Source organism: Gouania willdenowi, chromosome 5 (genome assembly GCF_900634775.1).
Source record: "Gouania willdenowi chromosome 5, fGouWil2.1, whole genome shotgun sequence".
Classification (NCBI taxonomy): Eukaryota; Metazoa; Chordata; class Actinopteri; order Blenniiformes; family Gobiesocidae; genus Gouania; species Gouania willdenowi.
The window spans coordinates 39003941-39029739 of record NC_041048.1 but is presented as its reverse complement, the minus strand read 5'-3'; the positions used below and the strand labels follow the sequence as shown (position 1 = coordinate 39029739).

At 37.3% G+C, this 25799-nt stretch overlaps 1 protein-coding gene across 1 annotated transcript; it reads right to left on the bottom strand.

The window, feature by feature from the left end:
- Nucleotides 1–176: 176 nt before the first annotated feature.
- trpc4apa (transient receptor potential cation channel, subfamily C, member 4 associated protein a) lies at nucleotides 177–23877 on the bottom strand. Its single transcript, XM_028447801.1, has 18 exons — nucleotides 23703–23877; nucleotides 14833–14961; nucleotides 11014–11130; nucleotides 10882–10939; nucleotides 10730–10785; nucleotides 10508–10636; nucleotides 7629–7830; nucleotides 7347–7532; nucleotides 6417–6559; nucleotides 6211–6342; nucleotides 6071–6129; nucleotides 5793–5978; nucleotides 4157–4247; nucleotides 3930–4070; nucleotides 3519–3630; nucleotides 3206–3318; nucleotides 2828–3034; nucleotides 177–1671 (listed from the first exon to the last, which is right to left on the bottom strand). The coding sequence occupies exons 1-18, from the start codon at nucleotides 23826–23828 to the stop codon at nucleotides 1531–1533; spliced, it is 2328 nt and encodes a 775-aa protein (XP_028303602.1). The 5' UTR covers nucleotides 23829–23877; the 3' UTR covers nucleotides 177–1530.
- Between the last annotated feature and the right edge of the window lie 1922 nt (nucleotides 23878–25799).

Below are 25799 nucleotides of genomic sequence, written 5' to 3'. Positions count from 1 at the left end.
CAAAATGTATTCAAAGTGGAAAGATAAAAGACATTGAAATTTGATGGAAAAGTGGCAAAAATGAGAAGTAATGTAGCAGAAAATATGGCAAAAAAGGTGATGAAAATAGGTTAAAATATGACAAGTTTGGTGTAGTTGCAGAAGAAAGACTCAAAATAAGCAAAAATGGCCTCAAATTGTTTAAAAAATATTCTTTACTTTCTTGAAGGCGCCTGATGACCCCCCCTCCCAGTGTCTCGTGACACCAAGGTTGAGAACCCCTGCCTTAGAGGACGTGAGAGCGATCGATCACACGCAGGCGGAAGTTAAAGACGTTCAAATCACTTTTTACTCCAATACGACGAAACTGAAAAGTTCTGAAAGAAGGTGCTCGTCATTTATGTTTCACTGCAAAAAAAACGCTATAAGAAATGAATAATACGCAGCAACACCCATCCAATCAAAGAGATTTAAGACATGCTGACTGAGCTACGAAACATTTCCTTTAGAACAGAAAAAAAAGGCGTCACCAGTGGGAAAAAGGTCCGTATACATTCACAGAAACGTGGTTTTAAATCCAGGCGTGTTTGGACTGGATGTGCACACACCTGTTGGTAGAAGTGGTAGCGTGAGGTAGCTGAATCACTCGTACTTTCCAACGTGATCACATGACCCGCTCGGCTGCGTCTTCTACTTCCTCCCGTGAACTTCCTGAGCTTCTCTCTAACCTTCAGTTGTGCCGTTCAGAAAAAAGCCACAGAGTAGCAAAGATTGTCATTGTGGAGAAAAGGAGAAGTGGCAGAAAGAAGGTCCCGTCCCAAAGTGTTTGTGAGGAACTGAAACTCAATAGCTCAGCCTCTTCTCAAGCATTTTTGTTTTTACAACATGAATCCAGATTTGTGTGACAGAGCAAAGATGTTTTAATGAACAGATGTGTCAACGTGATACAATAAAAACGTGGAAGCTTCCTTTCAACAGCTCGTCCAGAACAAAGAATTCTCAGTTTTCAAAAAAACCTGCATAAAAGAACCGGAAAAAAATGAAACGAGATTCTAGCGCCGACCGAGATGCGTTCTTTAATCTTTTTTTGTCATTCAGGATCCCGTACGATATGTGGAACACGTTAGCCAGCCCTCACGCTACCCAAATGTGCCGAGTAAAGCCAGAAAGCACCAAAGAACCACAATAAAAAAAACTTACCCACACATAGGATACATCATCAGGCCTCTTTATAAAGTTCTCCACCTGGTGGGCGGAGCCAACAGCCCTGTGACGATCATTCCCACACCATGTCTACGTGTAAAGAACTCTCTCTCTCAGCTATAGTTAATTTAATCTTACATAATGTTAGACTTTTGTACAGGTTATATAAAAAAGCTCTGTTGGACTTTCCTCTCCTCCATAGTGGACTGGGTCAACTGGTTTTCCCTCTGTGGCGTCCTGTGTGCGAGCGTTGCAGCCAGTCTTTACATCCACAGCGCTGTCACCGTGCACTGTCACATGCGCTCACTGAAGTCAGCAGCAGCAGAAGGTGTCCGTGCACACTGGGGTTCAGTCCTCCAGCATCAGGTCCTTGTCCAGGTCCACAAAGGGCTCGTCAATGTAGCTGGTTATGGCACACAGAGAAGTCCTGTCTGAGCCCAGCAGCACCGACACCGTCTCCTTCCAGTAGCTGAACGGGATGCAGGAGCTCTGAGGAGGAAAACAGAGGATCAGACTATGAAAAGTTCACTGTCGCGCACACACACACACACACACACACACACACACACACACACACACACACACACACACACACACACACACACACACACACACACACACACACACACACACACACACACACACACACACACACACACACACACACACACACACACACACACACACACACACACACACACACACACACTTATGTCAATAAAATGTTCAGCAAATATAACAGCTGAATACGATGGTGTATTAGGGCCACTTTCAAATTAATAAATAATCTGGAAACTACAAGATTAAAGTCGTAATATTTCAAGACTAAAGTTGTAATTTTATGAGAATAAAGTCATAATATTTAAAGATTAAAATTGTAATTTTCGAGAATAAAATTGTAATATTTCGATAAAGTTGTAATTTAATAGGAATAAAGTGGTATCTTAATAAAATTGTAATTTAATGAGAAAAAAGTAATTTCAAGACTAAAATCGTAAAAATTCCAGATTTGAATAAATCCTGAGCCAATAGTTTTATTAAACACAGTGCATCCCAGTATAGAAACAATAAAGCTAACTTTTATGATGTCAAAGCAACAGGGATCCACAGTGAAAGATGGACACATTAATACATGATTAAACCCCTGATTTACTTTAGCAGTTACCAGTTCACATAGCGTCAGTTTGAAGGACGGACAGGCTAATTAGAAAGCATCTGAGATTTGTAATTAAGACAAATTGATTTTAATGATAAAGCATAACAGTGCACAGCCACTAGGGGGCAGAAAACACCAGGACTTCACTGAACATAAGAAAAATAAATAAACCTCTCATTCCTTTTAATGCAAATGCTGATTATTAAAAAAACAGAAAAACAAAAGAGAGAACAACAAAAAACAACTTGGTGTTTTTACATAAACCTTTATGTTCTCTGATCCTTTTGGATTCACTTTGAACAGACTGACGCTAAAGCTCTCTGCTTCATCTCTACCAGTTACTCACAGAACCATTAATGCAATGCCATCTCTAATTTGTGCAAGTTAACATTTCCATCACAATTCAAATTTCTCCAGAATTCCACTTCACTTCTTAGTTTTTTTTAAAATGTAACTTCATTTAGTACAACTCGTGTGTGATGTCCTCACGTTCTCCAGGCAGGTGCTGTCCTTGTCCTTGTTGAGGTAGTGACGCTGCCAGAAGCGCAGCAGGTTGTGGAAGTTATTGAGCAGACAGCCCGGGTACTTCTCAGCGTATTCTTTCTCCCGCAGAGCATTGAGGTAGAAGGGCAGTTTAGCCTTTCTTCTGGCCAGCATTAGGATTACTAGGCTGGTGTTTAAGCAGCTCACGTTCTCCTGCAGGAAAACACATGGATTTAACACATCAAATAAAACCAATGCTCAAACTTCACTGTAAATTCAACTGAAGCCTTATATGTTGGAAGATCAAATATGAACCATAAATCTTATTGGTTGGACATTCTATTTTCCACTAACAGATGTGATAAATTGGAGATGGAGCAGGACCTGTGTGAGCGTCTGGACGTTGATGATGTTGATCAGCCTGAAAAGGAAAGAAAGTCGATTCTCCACCCGCGCCATGTACGATAGTAAGCAGCATTCCGACAGCACCTCCACCACTGAAGAAGAATGGGATTAAAATCACAAAATCAGAACTCATTTTAAAATCCAAAAGTGTTTCTCAATGTTAAGTCAATTTTGAAACAGAAAACAAAGCCCCTAGATGTTTGTTGCCTCAGGGCACAGGGCAGTTAAAGCATTGGGGCAGCATTCAAACTACCAACCATTTAGTCACTAAAGAATATCCGTTTACAGTTACCTTTAACGTCCTCAGTCTGGCTCTCAAAGCGGTCTAAAGACAGGACAATGCAGCGCACCAGCATGTTGGAATCCACCAAAGAGCTGTTGATCTGCGTCAAGAAGGCCTGAAACTACAACACAGAGGAAAAAAATACACCGTCAATCCCGCCAAAATAAATGTATGAACTAATGATGCGGGACATCGGCACAATATCGGACAATACTGGTATAAAAATTAGGAATTGGACATTCTTCCGATATAATAACTATTTATCTTTGCCGTCTGTCTCTTATTGTAGCACTTTGGGCTACACGCTTTATGTATGAAAGATGCTATATAAATAAATAAAGTTGAGTTCCGTTGAGTAAAATCTGCATATTGGTCAAAAATCAATGATATTGCTCGAGGTTGGTTAAAAGTGAAGCGTACCTTCTCTGGAGTGTTGACATATTTGTTGAATCTTTTGAAGGCATCTATGTTGAACTTCATGAGCTCTCCGAGCAGATCGAAGTAGCTCTGAAGGACGTCTCGAGACGTGCAGCCACTGTCGATGATGCAGAACAGAATGTGCTGTGGACGACAGAAACGATACGTGTTTAATTAATATCTAAAGCAGGGGCGGAGTCACGCCGATGGTCTTCATGCTGCACGGTTACCTCTAGTAGTCCCCTCTTTAGGAGGAACATCTGGTCTGCGTAAGACGTGGCTCCTCTGAGAAAGCTCTCCACCGCCCTCGCCTGCCAGAATCTGTAAACAAACACGCACACAATCACAATTATTACAATTATTATTGTAATTATAAATGGAAAATAATGATGCTGTTGTAATCGTAATTTAAATCTAATTTAAAAAATATTAATACTTATATTTTATATGCTTAGAAAGCCTTATGCTGCGTTCACACCGAACAGCCACGACCAAATTACATACAAAGTCAATGGGATAGACACGCTAAGATGCAACTTTTCTCCTGCTGGGCGGCACTGTTTGATCCACAAGGCAAGAGCGTTGGCCGCAGCATGCGCGCTCCCGATTCTCTGTGACATTCGTCATTTGCCTGAGTTGAAAATATTGAACTCCAGCAAATACAGGAGCGAAAGCCAATCAGAGTCCTTGCTGACAATGACATCAGAACGTCAACACAGACACCAGTCTTTTCATCCATTTCAGCATGGAGGAGAAAATAATGGTGGGGGTGTGTGACCACCCGAAGCTCTACGATACGGCCAGTTTTTTTTTTTTTACCGGGACCGGACTAGGAAGGATTTGTTGCAGCTCCTGAAGAAAACAGTGAAACTCACCGAGTTGGATGTGTCGCTGGTTAACCTGGTGAATCCAGGAACGCCGGCATCAAGCGTTTTGACGGCACTTTAGCTTCCACAGAAGGTAAAGAGCATTGATTTTACTGAGGTCCTCCATAGTTGATGGTGAAAAAACAGGGAGTCTGGCTGGCGGCGCTTTTATATTTGCTTCTGACGCGCATATGAAGCAGATATGGGGAAAACGTTTTTTGGTCCTGCAGATGCTTTCGCGCGGTGCCCGCATCTCGAAAATTATTGCCGTGTCCGGTGTGAACACAGCATAACAAGGTAAACAAGAGATGAAAAACAAATTGGATTAAAGATGATATTTTTAGTAGGGGTGACCCGATCTCATATCGGTCTGATATCAGCCAGAAAACAAATATCAGATTTTATTGGACTGCATTTAAAATCACCGATATAACCACTCCAATAAGTTTTTGTCCCCGCCCTCAGTTGTTCCCACAATATACTGACAGTAAAAAATAACTGAAGTGAACTTGAATTGTTGACTATAGTTCTCTGTTTGAGTAACATCAATTGATCAAACCTTTTTTAACATTCCACACTACAACATAATTAATTAAAGTATGTACGATTCGTGCTAATATCGTATCGTTCAATATAATCAAGGCTGCAATATCGGTATCGCATCGGAAGTGAAAAAGTTGTATCGGGACATCCCTCATTTTTTGGTTTTGTGTATTTTACAGCTGATTTAAGACATGGGTGAAAACCGAGCCATTATCATAAGAGATGCTAACAGAAAGCTAACACAAGAGAAAGGTTAAGTTCTATAGGGTTAGTAATTTCAGGTTCAGTAATTGTGATTCATTGTAATGGAACTTCAGTAATAATTGTAATTTTAGTTTTAATTAGATAAAATGGCAGTCCACCATAAACATAAATGAACATAGATAATTTAAGAAGTAATTGTAATTGAAAAATGTAATTGACCACAACCCTTCTGTCTGCTGTATGTGATGCAGACCTAAAGGATGAGTCGGGAGGTTCTCTCTTCATGACGGTGAGAAGGCGGGTGAGAAGACCTTTCTTTCCGTCACACACTAAACTTCTGTCTGTGTTGACCAGAGCTTCCACCTCTGGGATGTTGGCCTTCATTGATATGGCACTCAGTTCATTCAGCTCTTGGCTGTTCAGGAGGAGATACTTGTTCCTGAAACAACAGATCAAAGGGTTTTTAAAAACAAAAATATACAGAAAAGAGACGGATGTGAATGTGCATTAAACAAATAAACAGCTACTCACTCGTGGTGATCACTAAAACTCTGAAGGAGACGCAAGAATTGGATTTTGAAGGAAATTTCCTGTGAAATTAAAGTAAAGAATAAATTAATCCTGAGACTTTAGGTCAGTTTCAGTATCAGTGTCACTTTAAATGCTCGTACTGGACTACAGTCGCAGTTCTCGTTCTGCCCGTGCACCACATGATTTGAAGCCGTGTATTTCCTCCAGATCAGCTTGTCAAACAAGTTATTGAGTCCTGGAATAAGTCGGAATTCAGCCAGCATCTTGTGAACCTGAAGAGATTAAAGAAATGGTCAGTTTTCAATCAAACCTTTCTGATTAAAATAAACAAACACAAAAGAAGTACCTGGTTTCTCTGTCGACCCATGAGGAGAACACAGAGGACGTAAAGAACTTCAACTTTATACATGATCTCATGGACTATCTTCATAGACTGAGGAAGTCGATGTCTTAAAGGACTTGTGGACAGAGAGCTCTCGTCTGACGATTCTGAAAGTGTAGAAAACAAACTATCAACATAATGTTATGAATAAATAAACTGCCTACACTACATATGCACAGATGTAAAGTATATACAAAGCAGCTAGGATTGGCATACAAAGTGATGAGATGCGTCGGCTCAGATGTTTTTTATACTGTATTTTATTTATTCATTTATTATTTCTTTCTCTTTCTTCTCTGCATTTCATTTAAATTAAATTTACATTTGAGAAAGTCAAAGTATAGAATATGGTTTAAAATTGTGCGTTTGTTTTTTTTAAAAGAATATTTTAAAATATATTTATTTAATCAGTTTGGTTTTTTTTTTCTTCAATTACTAGACATTTCATGCAACCACATTTAAATTCCATGACGCAAAAGTAAAAAAAATAAAGATAAACTGACAAATTTAATTGAAATCGATTCAAAATCGGGTAAATTGATTTTTTTTGCTCAGCTTTATTAGTGATGTAGTTCATATTTAGTGAAGAAAAGCATCATCCTTTCCATTTTGTGTCCTTTAAATGCAGATTTACTGAATTTCCTAATTATTTAATAAGAATCAGGATGGAGGGTTCCTCTGTTGAGGAGTTGGATTTTACTGCTCCTGCCACTGGCTCACTTTTAAATGTTGGACAACTGATTTTTTTGTGTTTAGTTCACAGGGGATAGAAATGACAGATCAAAATGTAAATCAAAAATGTGTGACGTGCTGCCTATTTGTGTCTGTAAATAATATTTACTTTAAAATGTGCTGGTTTGGAATAATAATGTCAGCGTAGAGGCCTGCAGTTACCTGTGCTGCTCTGTTCAGCCTCCTCTGTAGCCATCTGCATCAGAGCATCCAGGACCAGAGCATTGTCCAGCCACGTGTACCAGTCCTCCAGCTCCTGTAGGAAGTTAGCGCCCGTAGCCTCAGACACCTGCCTGGTGGCTAACTTACAGAGACGCTCGATGAAGCCGGGGATGTTCAGCAAGGTGACTGTTTCAAACAAAACAAACAACCAAGGTTATCAGCAGTCCAACTATTTACAGTGAGATGGTAAACATGACATGTGTTCTACTCAAACTGCTGCACCTTGGTTGACCTCGGCCCGGGAGGGGCTCGCATTGCGCTTCTGCTGAGCGTTTTTAGCCAACAGGGTGTGTTTGTCATCGTTTCCCACGTCGGGCTCTGAGATGGTGACGGACAGGATGCGACAGAAGTTGGCCAGCTGCTGCTGATCAAAGCTTTGGACCAGGCCTGAGAGGTTGGGGATTCCCTCTAAATGGATCATTTCCTACAGAATGGAAACAGAGAGTTACATCAAAGCAGCATTTTCATATTCAGCAAAATGAAGAGGAAATGGAATTTCCTGCACGAGTTTGGGGAATACTGAACTTCTAAAAAATTAAAAAATAAACGTCCTTTTAGAGACATTTAAATCTAAAAAATCACTGCAGTGTTAAATTAATCAGACCTTCCACGATTTCGTGGCTAATTTCTGGGATTGTTGGGGACTAGAATGCCTGATTTTGCAGCAGCTTCTTTAAAAAAATGTAGCATTTTACAGCAATAAGGAGAAAGGCTTGGAACAATTTAACAAGATATGGATAATTTCATCACATTTTGAAGGACTTTGGTGCAGAAAATAATAAACAGAATAAATAGTTGTTTTTACTATAGATTTGCATCTTTAAATACTTTCTATCCCTAGAATCCTTACAAGCTAAGCTAAAATGTTATACATATAAATAAACCAAAAACAGTAGTTAACGGTGTTAGAATTGTATGGTATGCTTTTTCATTATATTTAGTAAACAAACACACAAAACACAATGATCCAAAAGATTTATAAATGTAGAAAAGATAAAGATATTTCTGAACACACCAGTCGTGATTTGAACAATTCATTTATTTTATAAATATCTACTTTAAGATATTTTTATGAACAGAGTGCAGAGGTGTTTTTCTAGTTTAATCGCTACTGCTTAACCCAAACAAATATAGAATATATGCAATATAGAAACCTGAACAAAATATTTCTAAGCAATTATATTGTTTCAACTATATCATTTATAAATTGCCTAGAGCAGCATTCTAGCTGCTTTAGTTTCTATTTTACAATAATCAATAAATCAAATAATGAAACGATAAAAGAAAGCAAAGCCACACGTTTTATTTATTTAGGACGTTCAAAACTTCTTGACATTACAATGGTAAAAAATAACTGAGAAATAAAGGTTTGTTGCATTTGAAAGTGTACTTACTTGCATTATTATGATATATTATCATTACATTAGTGGTTGATTTGGCCTCAAAAAATTGTTGTCAATAATACGTGTTATCGACCCAAGTCTACTATATACTTAATTCTTTGTATCCCTCAGTGATATTTGATAAGCAGAAACACACACGTACACACACAATCATTGTACCTACATTTCCACTGATGGATGAAGAGAATCATTTATTATTTATCTTTTATAATTTTTTACAATTAATAATTTTAAACTTCTTTACCATCTCAGTTGTGCGGGTAAAACGTTATGATTTTAACAATATCAGCCCTTCAAGTTCAGCATAACTTGTTTCTTTCAGCAGCAAGTAAAGATGTGAACGCCACTGCTTCAGTCATGGTCACTTGTGACTGTGATGGTTGTGTCGCAGTGCAAAACAAATTACCTCCTCTTTCTTGCAACACAAAAACTGACTTTGCTCTGTGATTATCTGGAAAATGTGTTAATAAATGAGAGGGTTTTGACAACTAAGATGATGACGTAATAGCGTGGAAGAATCTAGAGATTGATCACAACAGTGGAAATGTTGCAGTGATTAGAAATAACTGCTTGGCCGCACAGAATTTGTGGGATTTGGCTGAATTTGCATTAATAGTTGCGATGGTGACATTTGGAATTCCTGGAGGGACTGATTAATATGAACCTCTTTATCAATGGATTTACTGAGCTTTTTCCCCAGGAGTTAAAAGCTTAGTTTCTCTTCAGTGTTTTCATTATTTCTGCCACCAAAAAAAAAGTTTGCACTACGAGGACAAATAATCCTAAATCAATGAGGAAATGACAAGGCCAGCTGTTAACTCATTCAGTGCCAGCCATTTTCAAAATTTCTACCCCCCTCAGTGCCAGCCGTTTTTGAGCATTTTGACTGATTTTTAAAGACCTACAGAATATTTTGTACTATGACAATCTGAAATCTGACACCAGATGAAAGTCTCTACTTTCATTAGAAAGTTTTTTGTTTCTTGCTTGTTTTGCTCTTCTGTAATCAGCAGTTGAATAGAGGGAAGTTTCACACAAATCACCATTTTACTACAAAAAGCTGAGAAAAACGGCTTTTCCGGAAAAATATTGACTTTGAAGCAAATTTTTTTGCTTTAGTAACACCTCAACATTGTTTCCTTCTATAAAACTACAAAAACAACACAGACCGGGCTTTTGATGGCAAAATTATTATTTTTGCAATCTGGGTGAATTTCTTACTGTATTTTGACATTCCTCCAAGTCTCTTCCCAGCCAATCACACAGACGTAACTTCCTCTTCCTCCCAACACGCAGAGATTACCCGTTTAGCTTGATTAGTTGATGGTTTAATCTCACGATTGCAGCGTAATCAATAATCCACTCAGGTCCACACATGTTCTGTGTTAGTATGTGGTGCTGTGAGCTGCTGGATACTTCAAAATATAACTTCATAGTGCCATAATCTCCCGGTCCCTGCTTCTTCCTCCTTAGCTAATGGTAGCATCAGTGGCTAATCTCGCACTGCTGCCACCTTCAGGGCATAGTTGGTCACTACATCACACTACAGCTTCGATATTGATGAGGGACCTCCGCCAGGGTGCATTCTAGTAATCTCCGTGAAAAAACATAAATGACGTAAGATTACGTCAATGGCACGAAATGAGTTAAAGGCAGACCTTTGTGTGCACTTCTAAAGATACAAAGCTCAGCTCTGACCTTTTTCACACCAAGAATGTCTTCAATCAGAGTGGCTGTCTGCAGGAAGGTCTTCTTGTTGGTCATCAGTGTGAACAGAAACAGAACAAAGTCATCTCTAGAAGCCAGGCTCTTTGTGACTCCCTCAGTCTAAACATGGGGGACAAAAAAAAAAAGAAAATCAGGTGTGAGGAAGAGCTTCAGGTTATAATGTATCATTGTTGTTGTGGTAGGAATACTTACACATATACAACAGTTGTAAAGAACACTAAGGCAGTCTTTGACCAAGTCATCATTCACTGTAACAATAGAAACACAGGTGAGTTAACCAGTCGGCTCCAGTGTAATGATAGCCATCGTAACTAAAACTGTTAAATTAGCACAAATTCACTCACTTTTGGGTTTCTTTTTCTGCATAATTAATGTGGGTCTCATCAGGATCTCTACAAGTAACTGCAAAGTAAATACATGTTATTCTACATTGTTTCTTTCCTTCTTTACAAAACAGCAACAAATAGGAGACTTACATCGACTCCGCCAAAGAGGTCAAAGGTGTAGGTGTTGGGAAAGGTGGATTCTTGGGCCGTCTTTCTGTCCTCTGTGACAAAGGACATGGCCTCTATGGAAAGCTGGGATGATAACACCTGTCGGAGCACATTGTTTACATGGAGTTACCCTCATTCATTCCCACTGCACAGTCACACAGTCAGCAACATGAGAAGGAAAGCCAGCACTGCATGTTCCTCGTTATGAGCTGCTTCTCTTTTCATTCAAAACTGAGGAAGAAACCTAAAGGAGCGACATATCTGTGGGTTTTCCATCAGGCAGCACCAGCTGTGCTAAGTTCAATGAATGCACAGTAGTTTCTCCTTCATTACTAGAGGTGGGACATGATTAAATAAATTAATCTAATTAGAGACTTTGCAAATAATTAATCTAAATTAATCGCACAACAATATTTGACACAAGAAGCAACGTTTTTCAGTTTAAGTGGATTTTGGTATGACTGTATGAATGAATACAGAATAAACAAACTTAAACACATTTTTTTATTATTTACTATCATCGAGTGCAAACATAATGTGCAATATTAATAAAAAAATTATATGATTGCATTGTTCACAAAGCACAAACAAAGTAAATTATATGATTTTCAAATATGAACATGGCAGTGTTTATTCAATTCCTTCTTAACATTTGATTTACCTTATCTGTAACAAAATCATTTCCATTGACAGTTTAACAAGCCAAACATTGTCAAATACAATAAATGAGGTGATGTGATTCTCAAAAATACATTTATTTATCATCAAAGTGTGTGCAAAAATGCTAAACAAGCTTAAGTCCAAGGAATTATTAAATGCAAAAATCAATTTCGTGTCAGAAAACCTAAAGTTAGACTGATTAACAAAATAGTATAGTATAATTGATATGAATATTTAAACTATTAAAAATGTTGATTATCGAACATGTTTATAATAATTAAATACAACATTGAAGCAGCGACACTTAAAAACTGATTTGGATTGAAAAGAGTTTATATATCTTTACAAAAGTTAATACGATCAAAGAGGATATTTTGAAATTAAAAGACACAAAATATTGAGTGTAAATGTCAAATTTAACATAGCAGAACCAAAACTTGAGTGGGATCACCAAGGGGTGGCTCACTTTATTCTTTAGAACATTCCACTCATTTCCTCATAAACAACCATGTTGAGTCTGAAGATGTTTTAGGTAAAGAGTTCCAGATTGATTTGGCTGCTGAGGGTGTTTTACTGTTTTTAAATTATAAGTCACAAATGAAAAGATTGATGCACTAGTAGGGATGGGAATCGAAAACCAGTTCTTTCTGAGAACCGGTTCCCAGTAATCCAATTCCTAGGAATCGTTTGTTTGCTTGCCTCTCAATTCTGCTTATCGGTTCCTCTTACGTTGCAAATAACAATAAACTCCTCCAGGTCCTGTATATTGTGTTTAGGCTAGCACCAAGTGACGCTCCTTCCACCATATAGTTGTTTGCTGTCCACCGCGAAGAATCCACCTCCTCCACCCACAGCTGTGCTGTCCTCCGTGCTGTGTTTGTAGCATCTCTGTTGCTACGCTACTCACTTCTGTACACTTACGCTAAAGTTGCTTCTAACACAAACCTTTCTTCCGAAAACAACAAACTTCCACAAGAACACACACCTCGTCGCCAGTTTATGTCATGACCATAACAAGTAATCAGACACGGGAGACGGATTGGTACTAATTGTTGTTTATAGTTTGCTCTTTCACACTGGTTCACACTGGTACACACACACAGACACACAAAGGTGAACACACGGCTGATGATGTCACATGTAACAACGGGGACGGCGCCTCTGAGGGTCCATTTATAGAAATGTAAACAAAGGCTAAAGTAAAGCTTTGATGTTTAAATACAAAACAGTGCAGCTGTACTTTTGGTTATTATGTTCTTTTTTACAAAATAATTATTTGTTTTATGTCTGAATTAGTTTTGGATCAAGTTGTTCAAGTTTAAAAGGAGCACTGTAAATATTATCAAATGTTTGTAGCCAAAATGTGTCATACGTTGTAGTAATAATAATAAATCAATTTTATATAGCACTTTTGTATATCTTATTATCCAGTAAAAAACTATTTATAACTAGTGGATTAAAAGAGAGCTGATGTTCCTGCAGGAAATTAAAGAGACAAAGATAACATATTAAAGAGTTAAAGCAAACAAATCCATTTGTATTATTTAATTCCCTCACCCAATGAGAATTGATAAGAGAATCGGTAAAGAATTGAATCAATAAAGGAATCGGAATCTCTACATTCTTATAAATTCCCATCCCTATGCACTAGTGCCATCGCACCATGTGCTGAGAGGTGGAATTGTTAACAAAGGTTAAATTGCTGGTATAAAAATAATAAGTAGGAATGTGATATTAAAAAATGGCAACATAAAATTCATAGGTTTACCAAATAAAATCAAGTAAACAAAGTTTCAAAAAAGCACAGGGGCTGACGGATGCTTCGTCAATTCATAAGTCAGTTATATGTACCAACCTGTCCGTAGAGCAGCCATATTTCAGCACATCTGAGCACTAAAGCCTCTTCTAAGCAGAGATTGAGACGGAACGTGATAAAAAAAATTAAATGGTCACTCTCAGATGCTACTCAAAGCAACAGAACAGTTAGAGCCCACAGCATTGAGGCAACGATTGGGAAATGAAAAGCTCCGTACTCCAAACACAAGCCATATTTGAATCACTCACAGGACAAAACATTGGTTCAGTATGGAAAGAGGGGCTAATGAACAAAAAGTTTAAAGACTAAAGATGCAAAGACAAAAAATTTGAAAACTTTAATGTTTGAGAAACAACAAATAATAATAATAGTAATAAAAACAAATTCATTTATTTGTGAAGCAAAACACTCCCACACACAGTCTCCAACCTTTACAGTCACATTTGTTACTCTTCAAGGGGAATTTGTAATTTTTATTAATGTATTGTGAGTATTTTGTATATATCACCTATATCGTATTGTGAGTTGACCATTTCTTTACACCACTAATACCGTAATTTCTGTTCTATAAGCCGTTATTTTTTTCCCCCATGCTTTGAACCCTGCGGCTTAAACAATGAAGCGGTAATTTGTGGATTTTTTTCAGTTTTCAAGCTTCATGTCGCCAAAAAACTTAACTTTGTCACATTAAACCAGGTGGACTAATGAAAATGTTCACATTGAATTGTTCGTGCTCCCACTGAGTCATTCTCAGTCATTTTGTCATGCACACTCCCTCATCATGGCAAAGACATGGAGAAATGTTGTCAGAGACAAACAACATTAAGTTGCTGAATCACCACGTCGGATTTCTCAGAAGAGATCGTGTCCATATTCTGACTCAGAGTCTGGACTCGCTGTGATCGCTCTGCTGTAGTTCACGGTAAGTAGAACGGATGGAGCTGTGTAACAGATTGGTTCCACTAAAAAGTGTCCATAAAAAGCTGTAAATGGACTGATATGTAGATGTGGAGCAGTGAGGAGACTTGTGCGCTTTATAGTCCGGATATTACGGAAATAACTTTATAAGTCTTTAAAACACAATATTAAGTTTGTTCAGGTCTGATTGTGACTCTGAGGTGGACCAAAAAGTGGACACTGGTGACGGAAGTTGGCACCTTCTTCAGCCAATAGCGTGCCTCGCAAAAAAAGAGGCACTTGAATGCAAACTGACATTTGAACATGTAACTTGTTGGTTGGATTTTCCCATTAAAGTCATACATTTTGTAGAAAGTGACCAATATACCAGTACAACTTGTGTTGGAGAGTCGTGTGCTGTGTGTTACCTTAAGAAAGCTGTGGGCCTGGGAGAGGTCACTGTTGGGATGGCTGCTCTCAAAGAGCTTCTGCAGCAGAGTAGGGATTCCATTCCATTTGGCACGTTTGTCTCTCTCCTGGAGAAGACCTCCTGGGAGCTGGGACACACAATACACAGTGTTCACACATCAGATACTAAAAAAAAACAGACTATCGCCTTTTTATAGCTTTTACGCCCTTAGATAAAAGAACAATTATGAGTAAACAAATCAGCAAAAAACCTTCGAAAAATTCTCAAAAATATGAATAAATAAATAATTTCAAAGCAGCAGAACTGTAACCGTTACCCCGGTTTAAACCAGATATTGGCTACACAGATCACACAGCAGACTAACTCAACAATGGAAAGTGAAAGAAACTGTTCAATGTAATAGCATACGAGACTGGTCTCATTTGTCCGGCTCACAGCTTAGAAATGTAATTGTATTAGTGCAGCAGATCAATCCTAAATTTGACCCTAGAGACACCGGATGCCATCACAATGATATAAGCAAACATGAGCTCTATTCTTTTTTGCTTAAATGGATCTTATTACAGCTTTTATTTATCTGATAAGGCATCTTCTTACAAATATAAAACGAACTCATGCTGTTAAAGCCTCATTAAACAACCCATGATTTGATACAGTATTGTGTGAATGCTTTGACTATTAAAAACTTCACTTTAATGCAGATTAGTGAATTAAATACAACCTAATGGTTATTAAGGGTGTAACAATACATGTATTTGTATTAGAGATGTAAAGATTAATCGTAAGGCAGTTAAAAATCAATTCATAGGTATCACGGTTCACATCGATTCTCTGAAAATTTAGTCGCAGTACTTTTTTTAAACAGCAGAGGGCGCTATATATATTTATCCTTCTCTTGTCCAAATGCTGAGGCGGCGGGTGGAATCTGCTACAACTTTCTTTCTGGCCGCCTTCTACTCTTAAATATGTTAATAAATGATTCATTACCCCTTTAGCACCGAAAGAATATCTGTAATATTACTTGAATATCTGTAAAAGTCACGTTTTTCTATTAGCTCTGTCTGCTAGCATAGCTTCTCTTCTTCACTGCAAAATATCTGCATGCCAAACGACCACTGGGTTACCAGCGCCCTCTGCTGGTCTAAACAAATATGATGTAAATCAGTGCAATGACGATTTTTTTTTTTTTTTAAAGTCCAATTGTTAAGGCACAAAATACATTTTCAGTTGCACTTTTAAAAGAAAAAACTATTATGCAGTTTTGCATTGTTTATTATAGAACCAGAATTTAAATTTATAGGCTTCATTTACATTTGTATTATTCCTCTATTTATTTAATTCAAGATTTATTTTTAGTTAAATTGCATTGTTTTGAATAGTTTATCAAGGAATTCTTTTGACAATGAAAAATAAAAGGAAAATAATACAGTATTTTCTTGTTTTTTTCCCAAAAAAAAAAAAATTGTCTACAGTCCCATTTTGTAAATGAAAAAAATCGTGAGAGAATCGTATCGTGAACCCAGTATCGTGAATCGAATCGTATCGGGAGTTGAGTGAATCGTTACACACACACATATATATATATATATATATATATAAAAAACAACTTTAGCTTTACTTCACTAAATTTGGCCCTCAAATAGTTAGAAATTTGAAGATTTTCCGCACATGCAGCACTCGCATGCGCATCACATGATCCCAACATATGCTGTGAAAAATTCCTGGTGAGAACCCTGAAAAGGTTTGTGAAGTCAAGTCCTGTTCTCAGAAGACTTGTCGACCACAATAATCTCCCCTCATGTTATAAAACGCTTTATAAATAACTCTGAGTAGTCTTGAAAGATCAAAAAAATTTCCATCAAAATTACAATTTACAGCAAAGCATTTTATTTTTTAAATTTTTGTCCAAAGGTTAATTTTATAATCCAAACACAATGTTCTTGAATAATTTTGAAGCTAAATGCTCTGAAAAAAACGACAAAATGACCTTTCATGCAGTGATTTGTTTGTATACTGATAAAATCAATTCTTTATTCTGTTTCTAATATTAAATGACTTCATCCTTCTTTGTCAATCTTACCTCCCACTGTTCTAACAATACAATAATAAATAATAATAAAATGGAGAGCTGCCTTTGGATTCCTTTCCTGTTAAACCATGCAAAGCTGATTCTGTGGGACCAAAAGGTCCTGGGAAGTGCCTGCTTTCAATCTACAAAAGACTGTTTAGGATTTACTTCAGCTGCTTACAATATTGTTCAATGTATACGTTAGATTGTATTTTGCTGGAATGAAGAACAGTTGACCACCTTACGTTGAAAATTGGTCACTGATAGTAAGGAGGTCAGGACCAGATGAGCTTTTTCTTCATCCAGCTCCTTCTCAAAATGAAAAATATAATATACTGTACAAATGTACAATTTGTGTTAAAAATATTTCTTGGTTGTTTTTTTCTGTATATTGATTACAACATACAGTGCATATGGAAAGTATTCATAGTGCTTTGCTTTTCCCACATTTCATCATGTTACAGCCTTATTCCAAAAAGGATTGAATTCACTTTTTTCCTCAAAATTCTACACATAATACCCCATAAGAACATGAAAAATGTTTGTTTGAGATTTTTGGCAAATTTATTAAAAATAAAAAATGAAGAAATCACTTGTACATAAGTATTCACAGCCTTTGAGATCAAGCTCAAAATTGAGCTGAGGTGCATTCTGTTTCCACTGATCATCCTTGAGATGTTTCTACAGCATAGTTGGAGTCCACCTGTGATAAATTCAGTTGATTGGACATGATTTGGAAAGGCACACCTGTCTATATAAGGTCCCACAGTTAACAGTGTATGTCAGACCACAAAACAAGCATGAAGTCCAAGGAATTGTCTGTAGACCTCCGAGACAGGATTGTCTCAAGGCACAGGTCTGAGGAAGGGTACAGAAAAAATTCTGCTGCTTTAAAGGTCCCAATGAGCACAGTGGACTCCATCATCCGTAAATAGAAGAAGTTTGGAACCACCCGGACTATTCCTAGAGCTGGCCGTCCCTCTAAACCGAGTGATCGGGGAAGAAGGGCTTTAGTGAGGGAGGTAACTAACAATCGTCACCTCCAACGATGGTCACTCTGATAGAGCTCCAGGGTTCCTCTGTGGAGAGAGGAGAACCTTCCAGCAGGACGACCATCACTGCAGCACTGCACCAATCAGGCCTGTATGGTAGAGTGGCCAGACGGAAGCCACTCCTTAGTAAAAGGCAAATGGCAGCCTGCCTGGAGTTTGCCAAAACGCACCTGAAAGACTCTCAGACCATGAGAAACAAAATTCTCTGGTCTGATGAGACAGAGATTGAACTCTTTGGTGTGAATGCCAAGTGTTATGTTTGGAGGACACCAGTCACCGCTCATCACCTGGCCAATACCATCCCTACAGTGAAGCATGGTGGTGGCAGCATCATGCTGTGGGGATGTTTTTCAGCAGCAGGAACCAGTAGACTAGTCAAGATTGAGAGAAAAATGAATGCAGTAATGTATAGAAACATCCTAGGAAAAAACCTGGTCCAGAGCGCTCTTGACCTCAGACTGGGTCGACGGTTTATCTTTCAATAGGACAACGACCCTAAGCACACAGCCAAGATATCGAAGGAGTGGCTTCAGGACAACTCTGTGAATGTCCTAGAGTGGCCCAGCCAGAGTCCACACTTGAATCTCATTGAACATCTCTGGAGAGATCTGAAAATGGCTGCGCACCTACGCTCCCCATTCAACCTGATGGCGCTCGAGAGGTTCTGTAAAGAGGAATGGACTAAAGTGGCCACAGATAGATGTGCCAAGCTTGTGGCTTCATATTCCAAAAGACTTGAGGCCGTAATTGCTGCCAAAGGTGCCACAACAAAGTTCTGAGCAAAGGCTGTGAATACTTATGTACATGTTATATTTTCATTCTTTATTTCTAATAAGTTTGCAAACATTTAAAAAAAAAAAAAAAAAAAAAAAAACGTTTTTCATGTTGTCATTATGGGGTATTGTGTGTAGAATTCTGAGGAAAAAAATTAATTGAATCCCTTCATCATGTTCCCCTGGAACATGATGAAATGTGGGAAAAGCGAAGCGCTGTGAATACTTTCCGTATGCCCTGTATGTATTCAATGTTTTGATGTGGCTTCTGTCATGAAGTTTAAAAAAAGAAAAAAGAATAAATATTCCCCGTGATTTCTACAGATAGTTTTACGATAACGCTCCCTTTTTCTGCAAACATACAGGATAAGATTTTTTTGATGCGACGAGGATTGCTCCGCACTTGATCCGGGACCAATAAATCCTATTTTTAAATCTGGTCTGGTCTGCTTTGCTTTTATAACTGGAAACAAGGTTGCTGATAATATTCATAGGGAAATAGTCAGTGATAATAATGAGTGCGTGCACGCATGCGCGTGTGTAATTCAGTTAGTTTTATTGCAGTGAAGCATGCTGAGGTGAAGACTAGAAAATAGTCTGTGCGTTTCTGTCACATGAGAAGCTGCAGAAACTAGTGTCACGTTTAACATGTTGCTAACCAGAAAAAACGTGTCACACAAGTTTTTTATTATACTTAATGTTTTATGCCAATATTTCTACTTTTACTGCAAATTAATATCAGCTCCAAATATCTGTTATCGGCCTCATAATAAATCGAATGTGTTCGTCATGTCTTCTTTTATAACAGGAGAGTCAAACTCCACATTTCCTCTATCATCCAACATAGCGGTGTATGTGGTCTAGACAAAAAAGCTGAGTTGTGGCGTGAGCATTATTTTAATTTATTCAACTGTGTCAAGAGTGATAGATTTAATATAGGTCTTATTGAACCAACTGTAATTTCACTAAAAAGTGCAAATGAAATATGCAAGGCCATCGCAAAACTGTTTAGTAACAAGGCTTATGGAGTAGATAATATCTCTGCTGAGCATCTTAAATATGCCAGTAGTAGATTATATGTGCTGCTGTCTATGTTTCTAACTGGTTTTCTTTTGCATGGTGTTATATCTGACTCTCTAACATGTTATATTAGTACCAGTAATAAAGGACAAGGCTGCTAAGTTGAACAGCAAGGATAACCATCAACAGACTGATCTTGCAAGCATTCTCTCTAAAGTATTTGAGAGGGTATTTTTTAACAGGTTGGAAGTATTCGTAACAACGACCGATAATCAATTTGGCTTTAACAGAGACCATGCCACAGATATGTGTATTTATGCATTGAAAGAAATTATTGCAAATTATGTGAGCAGGAATTCCTCTGTATTTCTTTGCTTTACTGATGCATCCAAAGCATTTAATAGAATTAATCACGAAAAACGAATTATGAAATTGCTCTGTAGAGGTGTTCCTAAACACATTATTCGTATATTAATTTTCTGGTATGCAAATCAAACAATGCAAGTGAAATGGGGCAATGTCTTATCAACCCCTTTTAATGTCCAAAATGGAGTGCGACAGGGCGGAATTATGGCTCTATCTTTTTAATATCTATATGGATGATTTGTCTAAATTGATGAATATTTGTGAGACAGGCTGTCTTATGGGAAACTCTGTCGTCAACCACCTAATCATACGCTGATGACCTGGTAGTGCTAAGCCCGTGCAGTGCTGGGTTGCCGCAGTGACTAAAGGTGTGCTCAAAGCATGGAAAAGACTTTGACATCAGGTACAATTCCAGCAAGAACAACATCATGATTGTCAGAATCGAGGACAGGAGACTAACCTTTCCTGATTTCCACTCGAGTGACAAGCCTCTAAAGACTTGGAAAGAAATAAAATATCACAGATGTACACAGCACATCTGTGGTGGCATAAGAACAGTGGCCTGTGGAGCCTACAATGATGCCATGAGGCTCCTCCTATGTGTCCCAAGATGGCACAGTGCCAGTCAGCTTGTTGTGATCTCTGGTGTTCCCACCTGTGGAACCTTGTTAAGACAATTTGTTTAAATTCATGTCTCGTTTGGACAAATCTCAAAATGGGATAATACTGGCTTTAACCAGTCCTAAGAGAAGCTGTTAAAAATATATGTCTGGCCTCTGGAAAAACTGGCATTTTAGTCTTACATGAAGTTTATTGTAAGCTATGTTATTTAATGTATTGTACTTCTTTCATACTTTTTTATTTTTATCTATGGACCAATCCTGTGTCTGAAATAAAGTTATATATAAACTCGTTTCAGTTCAGGGGCCAAATACGGAGCAGCTTGATCTCAAGGAGTAATTTCAACATTATTGTACCCTAGTATACACTTCTACGTATAGATAAAACACTAAATATTTAAGAAACTGACAATATCCAAGCAATAAGTGACAGGGTTTTCACTTTAAAATTCCTAGATTTTGTGACAAATTTTTGTTCAATTAAGGGAAATGCGATGGTAGGGAAAATTGAAGGATTTTGTATGAATTTTGAGTTTCTTTCAACAGCATTACATTAAAAACGACTGCAATCTTGCAATATAAGCACCAGGAGTGCTGACTTTCTTTTATACAATGATTGATGTTTTCTCTGTAAATGTTACATTTTCCCGCAGGCCGATTTGGACACTCCATCTCCCCCAGGCCATGAGTTTGACACATGTGGGTTTTATAACAATGATTTAAAAGTTTTCTTTTAGACAGACATGGTGTATTAGTATGAAAGCAAGCAAAGTAAGAAGACATACTGACCAGAATAATACACTGTGTGTGTCTAAAAGAAAAGTCATAGTTATCTCTGACTACTAATAATTGGTATCTGCCCTGAAAAACAACATATCAGTCTATCACTAGACTTAGCCTATTCCTTTTGTTTGGTTTTCTAATTTATCAGCTTCAGGTGATAGTGGACTAATAAAACAAAGCAACTTAATGTGTACCTGCATGGACAGCTGTGTGTTTCTCCATTTATGCCACGTGTCAAACTCAAGGCCTTTAGAGAATCAAATTGAGAATCAAATACCACTGTCTGTTTGAATCAGCAGACTGCAGAAATGATGCGACAAGTTGTTGTTGCCAGATTGGGCTGTTTTGCGTGCGTTTAGATTTTAAAATGGAATCTGTATCTGGCAACACTGCTGGTTGTACTGATCCTATATTTCCCATGGACAGCATATCGTGATGTGTTATAAAACAATTAGCTACGTGCTTACATTAGCGTGATTGTTATGATTCAGAGAAGACAAAAGGAACAGCGCAAAACAAACAGGAGATGAAATTAAGTTATTAATTAATTAGGAAAAATCAAACGTGTGGAAATATTTATCAGGTGTTGAAAAACCTGAACTGTTAAAAAAGGAAGGCTGCGGCTGACACAGGGGAAAATGAAGATGATACAGGATCTGAAAAGAAGAAGAAATTGAGGAGTTTTATTACTAAATGGATGTTGGGTCGTGAGTGGCTGGTATTCATTATTTGTTCACCTTTAAAATGTGCACTACACAGTTTGTTTACATTTGAAGAGCATGCATGTTAGTAAAAAAAAATTTCTACAGTACATGTGATTCTTATTTAGTACTGATTACTTCTATTCTTTCTAACTTCAAACAATGTTCCAGAAATCCAATTTTCATCCGAGTTAAGTTTGTTTATTAAGTTATGAGAATATTCTTTATAAAAAGTTTACTTCTCCGACACATCCAAAGTTCCATATTGCACTTTTTAGACATTGTAACAACATTGTTTTTAAATTAAATGTTAATATGCCTACCATTTTAATGTATTTCTGCAATCAACTAAAATAAAAACTATTTAAAGAAACATAAATGCTTAACCCTATTCTGTGGCTCATAATGTAGTTTTTTTCCACTGGAATAAAATTTGGCTGGTGGAAAATCTGGTTGGCTGGTAATTTTAAGAATCTACTAGCCATGCTAGCTGGTGATTTAAAAAATTAATTTAAAGCCCTGATGGCAGAAACTTCAGCTCCTCCAAATAAAAATAAAAAATACAGTTAAATCCACAATATTTACAGAGCTCAGTTTACCAGTTCTTGTATCACATGATGTCAGTCATTTTTAATCTAAAATTGTTTAAATTAAAAATAATTTTCATTTTATTTATTTTTTTTAAATCTGTCAAATTTTACTGATATTAATTTACTAAATTTCCCCAAATTCGCCAAAACTGGGAAATTTCAGTGAAGATCCTGCAGGGACTGATATGCTGACATACTTCATTTATAGTTCACGTATACGTAGAAATGCAAACCAGTACACATTAATGTTGAATTTGCCCCTTTTCCCACAGAAACGGCGGCCCGCTTAAGGTCAAACTGCTCCGTATTTGGCCCCTAAAATAAAATGAGTTTGACACCCTTGAGTAATGGAAACCATAGTTACTGTGTTGTTACGTAATAGTCTGAGCCATTCAGCTGGCTTAGTTTAGCTGCTAGCCTAGCCTACTAACGTTAGCATACCCTGCAGTGTTTGTTAGTGTCGTCAGTGGCAGTGAACTCCCACACAACACGGACAAAACCCGTATTCTCATTGTGACAAGTGAGTGTCGGAGCGAAACAACTTGAATTCAACAGACGTTTAATAAAACACAGTGGGCGATAGAGGTGGTTTTCAATGCTATGCTAACATGTAGCAATCAACAAAAGAAGCGAAGCCCTGCTGTCTCGTTAGCTGCTGCTATGCTAAGGTTTAAATTCCAATCTTCTTCTAATCATATCAGCTGCCAGGCCTCTACGAAAGCGTTTCTGGATATTTCAGTTGCCTGGTAAACACAAGCGAACGGGAGCGACTCCAGTCTGAGCCTCGTCTCCGAGACAACGTCCTCTCCTCGGGCTACACTCCCAACTCGAGCCCCCTGCCTCAGCGCTGCTCCGGGACCGCTAATACAACAGAGCGAGGCCGTTTGTGACTCACCTGTGTTCCTTTACTGAAACCATGTCCAGTAATCCTACTGGAAGTGAACTTTGTGACGATGTTGGTGGTGCCGTTTCTCCTTTTTTCCTCAGTAGAAGGGGACTCGGACCCCAAAAACGTCGCCATTATTTCTTCTTCCTGACCTGAAGCGCAGGGCAGGAAGTGAAAGACTCTATAGACGGAGCGACGGGATTTAGCGACTCCTGCTGGTGGCACAGCATACTGCACCCACCAAAGTGACGACATAAATAAATAAATAAATAAATAGTACACAATGTGACGTGCTGATTTAAACTGGAATAAATAATAAAAAATAAATTTAAATAAATGTAGCAAAGTGTAAAAACAAATTCAAAAAATACTTTTGCATTAGTTTTATTGATTTTTTTTGTCTGAATTAACACGATGCTAATTCAAATTTTTAAAAACTGTCAATTTTAATTAATAAGGTCATATGATATTGTTTATGTGAATTGTTTTCTTTGATTTAAATAATGAAAAATCATAGAATAATAGAATAGATACAATTTTAAACACATTTACTTACAAGATTGGATTTCTGGGCAAAATTTCATTTTTTCATCTCTTGTATTTGGTCAGATTAAGTTTGGTTTAGCTTAATGATAAGTTAAGTGTTTTTGTATGATTCAATTTTAATTTTGGCAACTATTTTCATTAATAAAAGTAGATCATTAAAAACGAAGCTATGATTTTCACTTTTTTGATGAGTTAAAAATATTTTTTTTAAAAACTAAAAACCTGCAGGGTGACACATGTCTGTCCTGCTCACAGGAAACACTCTTTGGTTTTGTTAGTTGTGCACGTTACACACGTTGGACAGGGTGTCCCATAAACATCCCACAATAATCCATACCATCTGCCTTTATTGGAGTGACAGAGAAGCTGCTGCACCTGCTGATGTCCCTCCGGCTCACAGTTGGTCTCTTAAAAAAACTCACACTCAGACCCCAAATGGTCCCCTTCATATAAGTGTTAAAATAAGTAATATATGTTTGTTTTACTTTAAACACTTCAGATCTTGTCATTAACTTCAGATCTAACCGTAGATGTAAAGTTGTTATTTTAATATGTTTTGTAGTTAAAAAAAAAACACACAAATGAATGATAAAGTCAGCAAAATGATGAATCTGTGATAACCACATTTATTTATTGATCTGAATAATATCCACTGTTATCCAGGAACTTTAGTATTATTTGTACCATGGTATATAGTCATCTTAAAGATGGTTAAAAATGACCAAAAATGGTGGAAATTAGTTTAAACTGAAAGTGGCAAAAATGGGTGGATGAAGGATTAGGGTCATTTAAAAAGTAGGAACAATTAGTTTAAACTGGCAAATAATGAGCATGACAAATGGTGAATGTGGTTCAATTGGAAAACATAAGTATGAAATATGGTGAGAAGAAGTTAAAAGTGACAATAATGGGTTAACATATGTGACATTAGGTGGAAATGTGGTGCAAAGGGTTTATAAGTGCTGAAAATGTCTTGAAAGTGGAGAAAATGTGAAGAAAAGGCATTAAAATGTGATGAAGTGTCAGAAATGGGAGTAATGTAGTAAAAATACATTAAAAGGAGCAGAAATATGGCAAGAAAATGTGATGAAAATAGGTTAGAATATGGCAAGTTTGGTGTAGTTGTTAAAAAAAGGTCAAAAAAAAAAATCAAAAATGGGTTCAAATTGTTAAAAAAAAATGTTTTTCTCAGTTTCTTGAATTTATCTGACGACCCCCTCCCACTGTTTCAAGACCCCAAATATGGTCCTGACCCCAAGGTTGAGAACCCCTGGTCTAAACCTCAGATGAAGCCGTGAGCTCAGTGTTGGACGCTTTGAATGCAGAGCTTGATATAAACCTTAATAATGTTGAACCTGCTAAGCAACGAGAGGAATGTGAGCCTCAGATTTATGTTCATTAACTGTTATTATGAGAACAAACAGTGGGATTCTAAAGTGAGAAATAACTGTTATAACTGTCATTGTTAAATGTTATTGTCTACACAATTCAATCACTTACATTTATTTATTTTTCATTAACTATCTGCTTTTTGTTTTGTTTTCATTTATTTTTATTCTT

What these genes read in the sequence shown, in the direction of transcription:
- trpc4apa (XM_028447801.1), bottom strand. Translation starts at nt 23,828, where the DNA reads ATGGCGACGTTTTTGGGGTCCGAGTCCCCTTCTACTGAGGAAAAAAGG. An exon ending in TTTACAACTGTTGTATATGT is followed by an intron (nt 10,637 to 10,729) that starts GTAAGTATTCCT and finishes CCCCATGTTTAG; the next exon opens with ACTGAGGGAGTCACAAAGAG. An exon ending in ATGTCAACACTCCAGAGAAG is followed by an intron (nt 3,631 to 3,929) that starts GTACGCTTCACT and finishes TCTGTGTTGTAG; the next exon opens with TTTCAGGCCTTCTTGACGCA.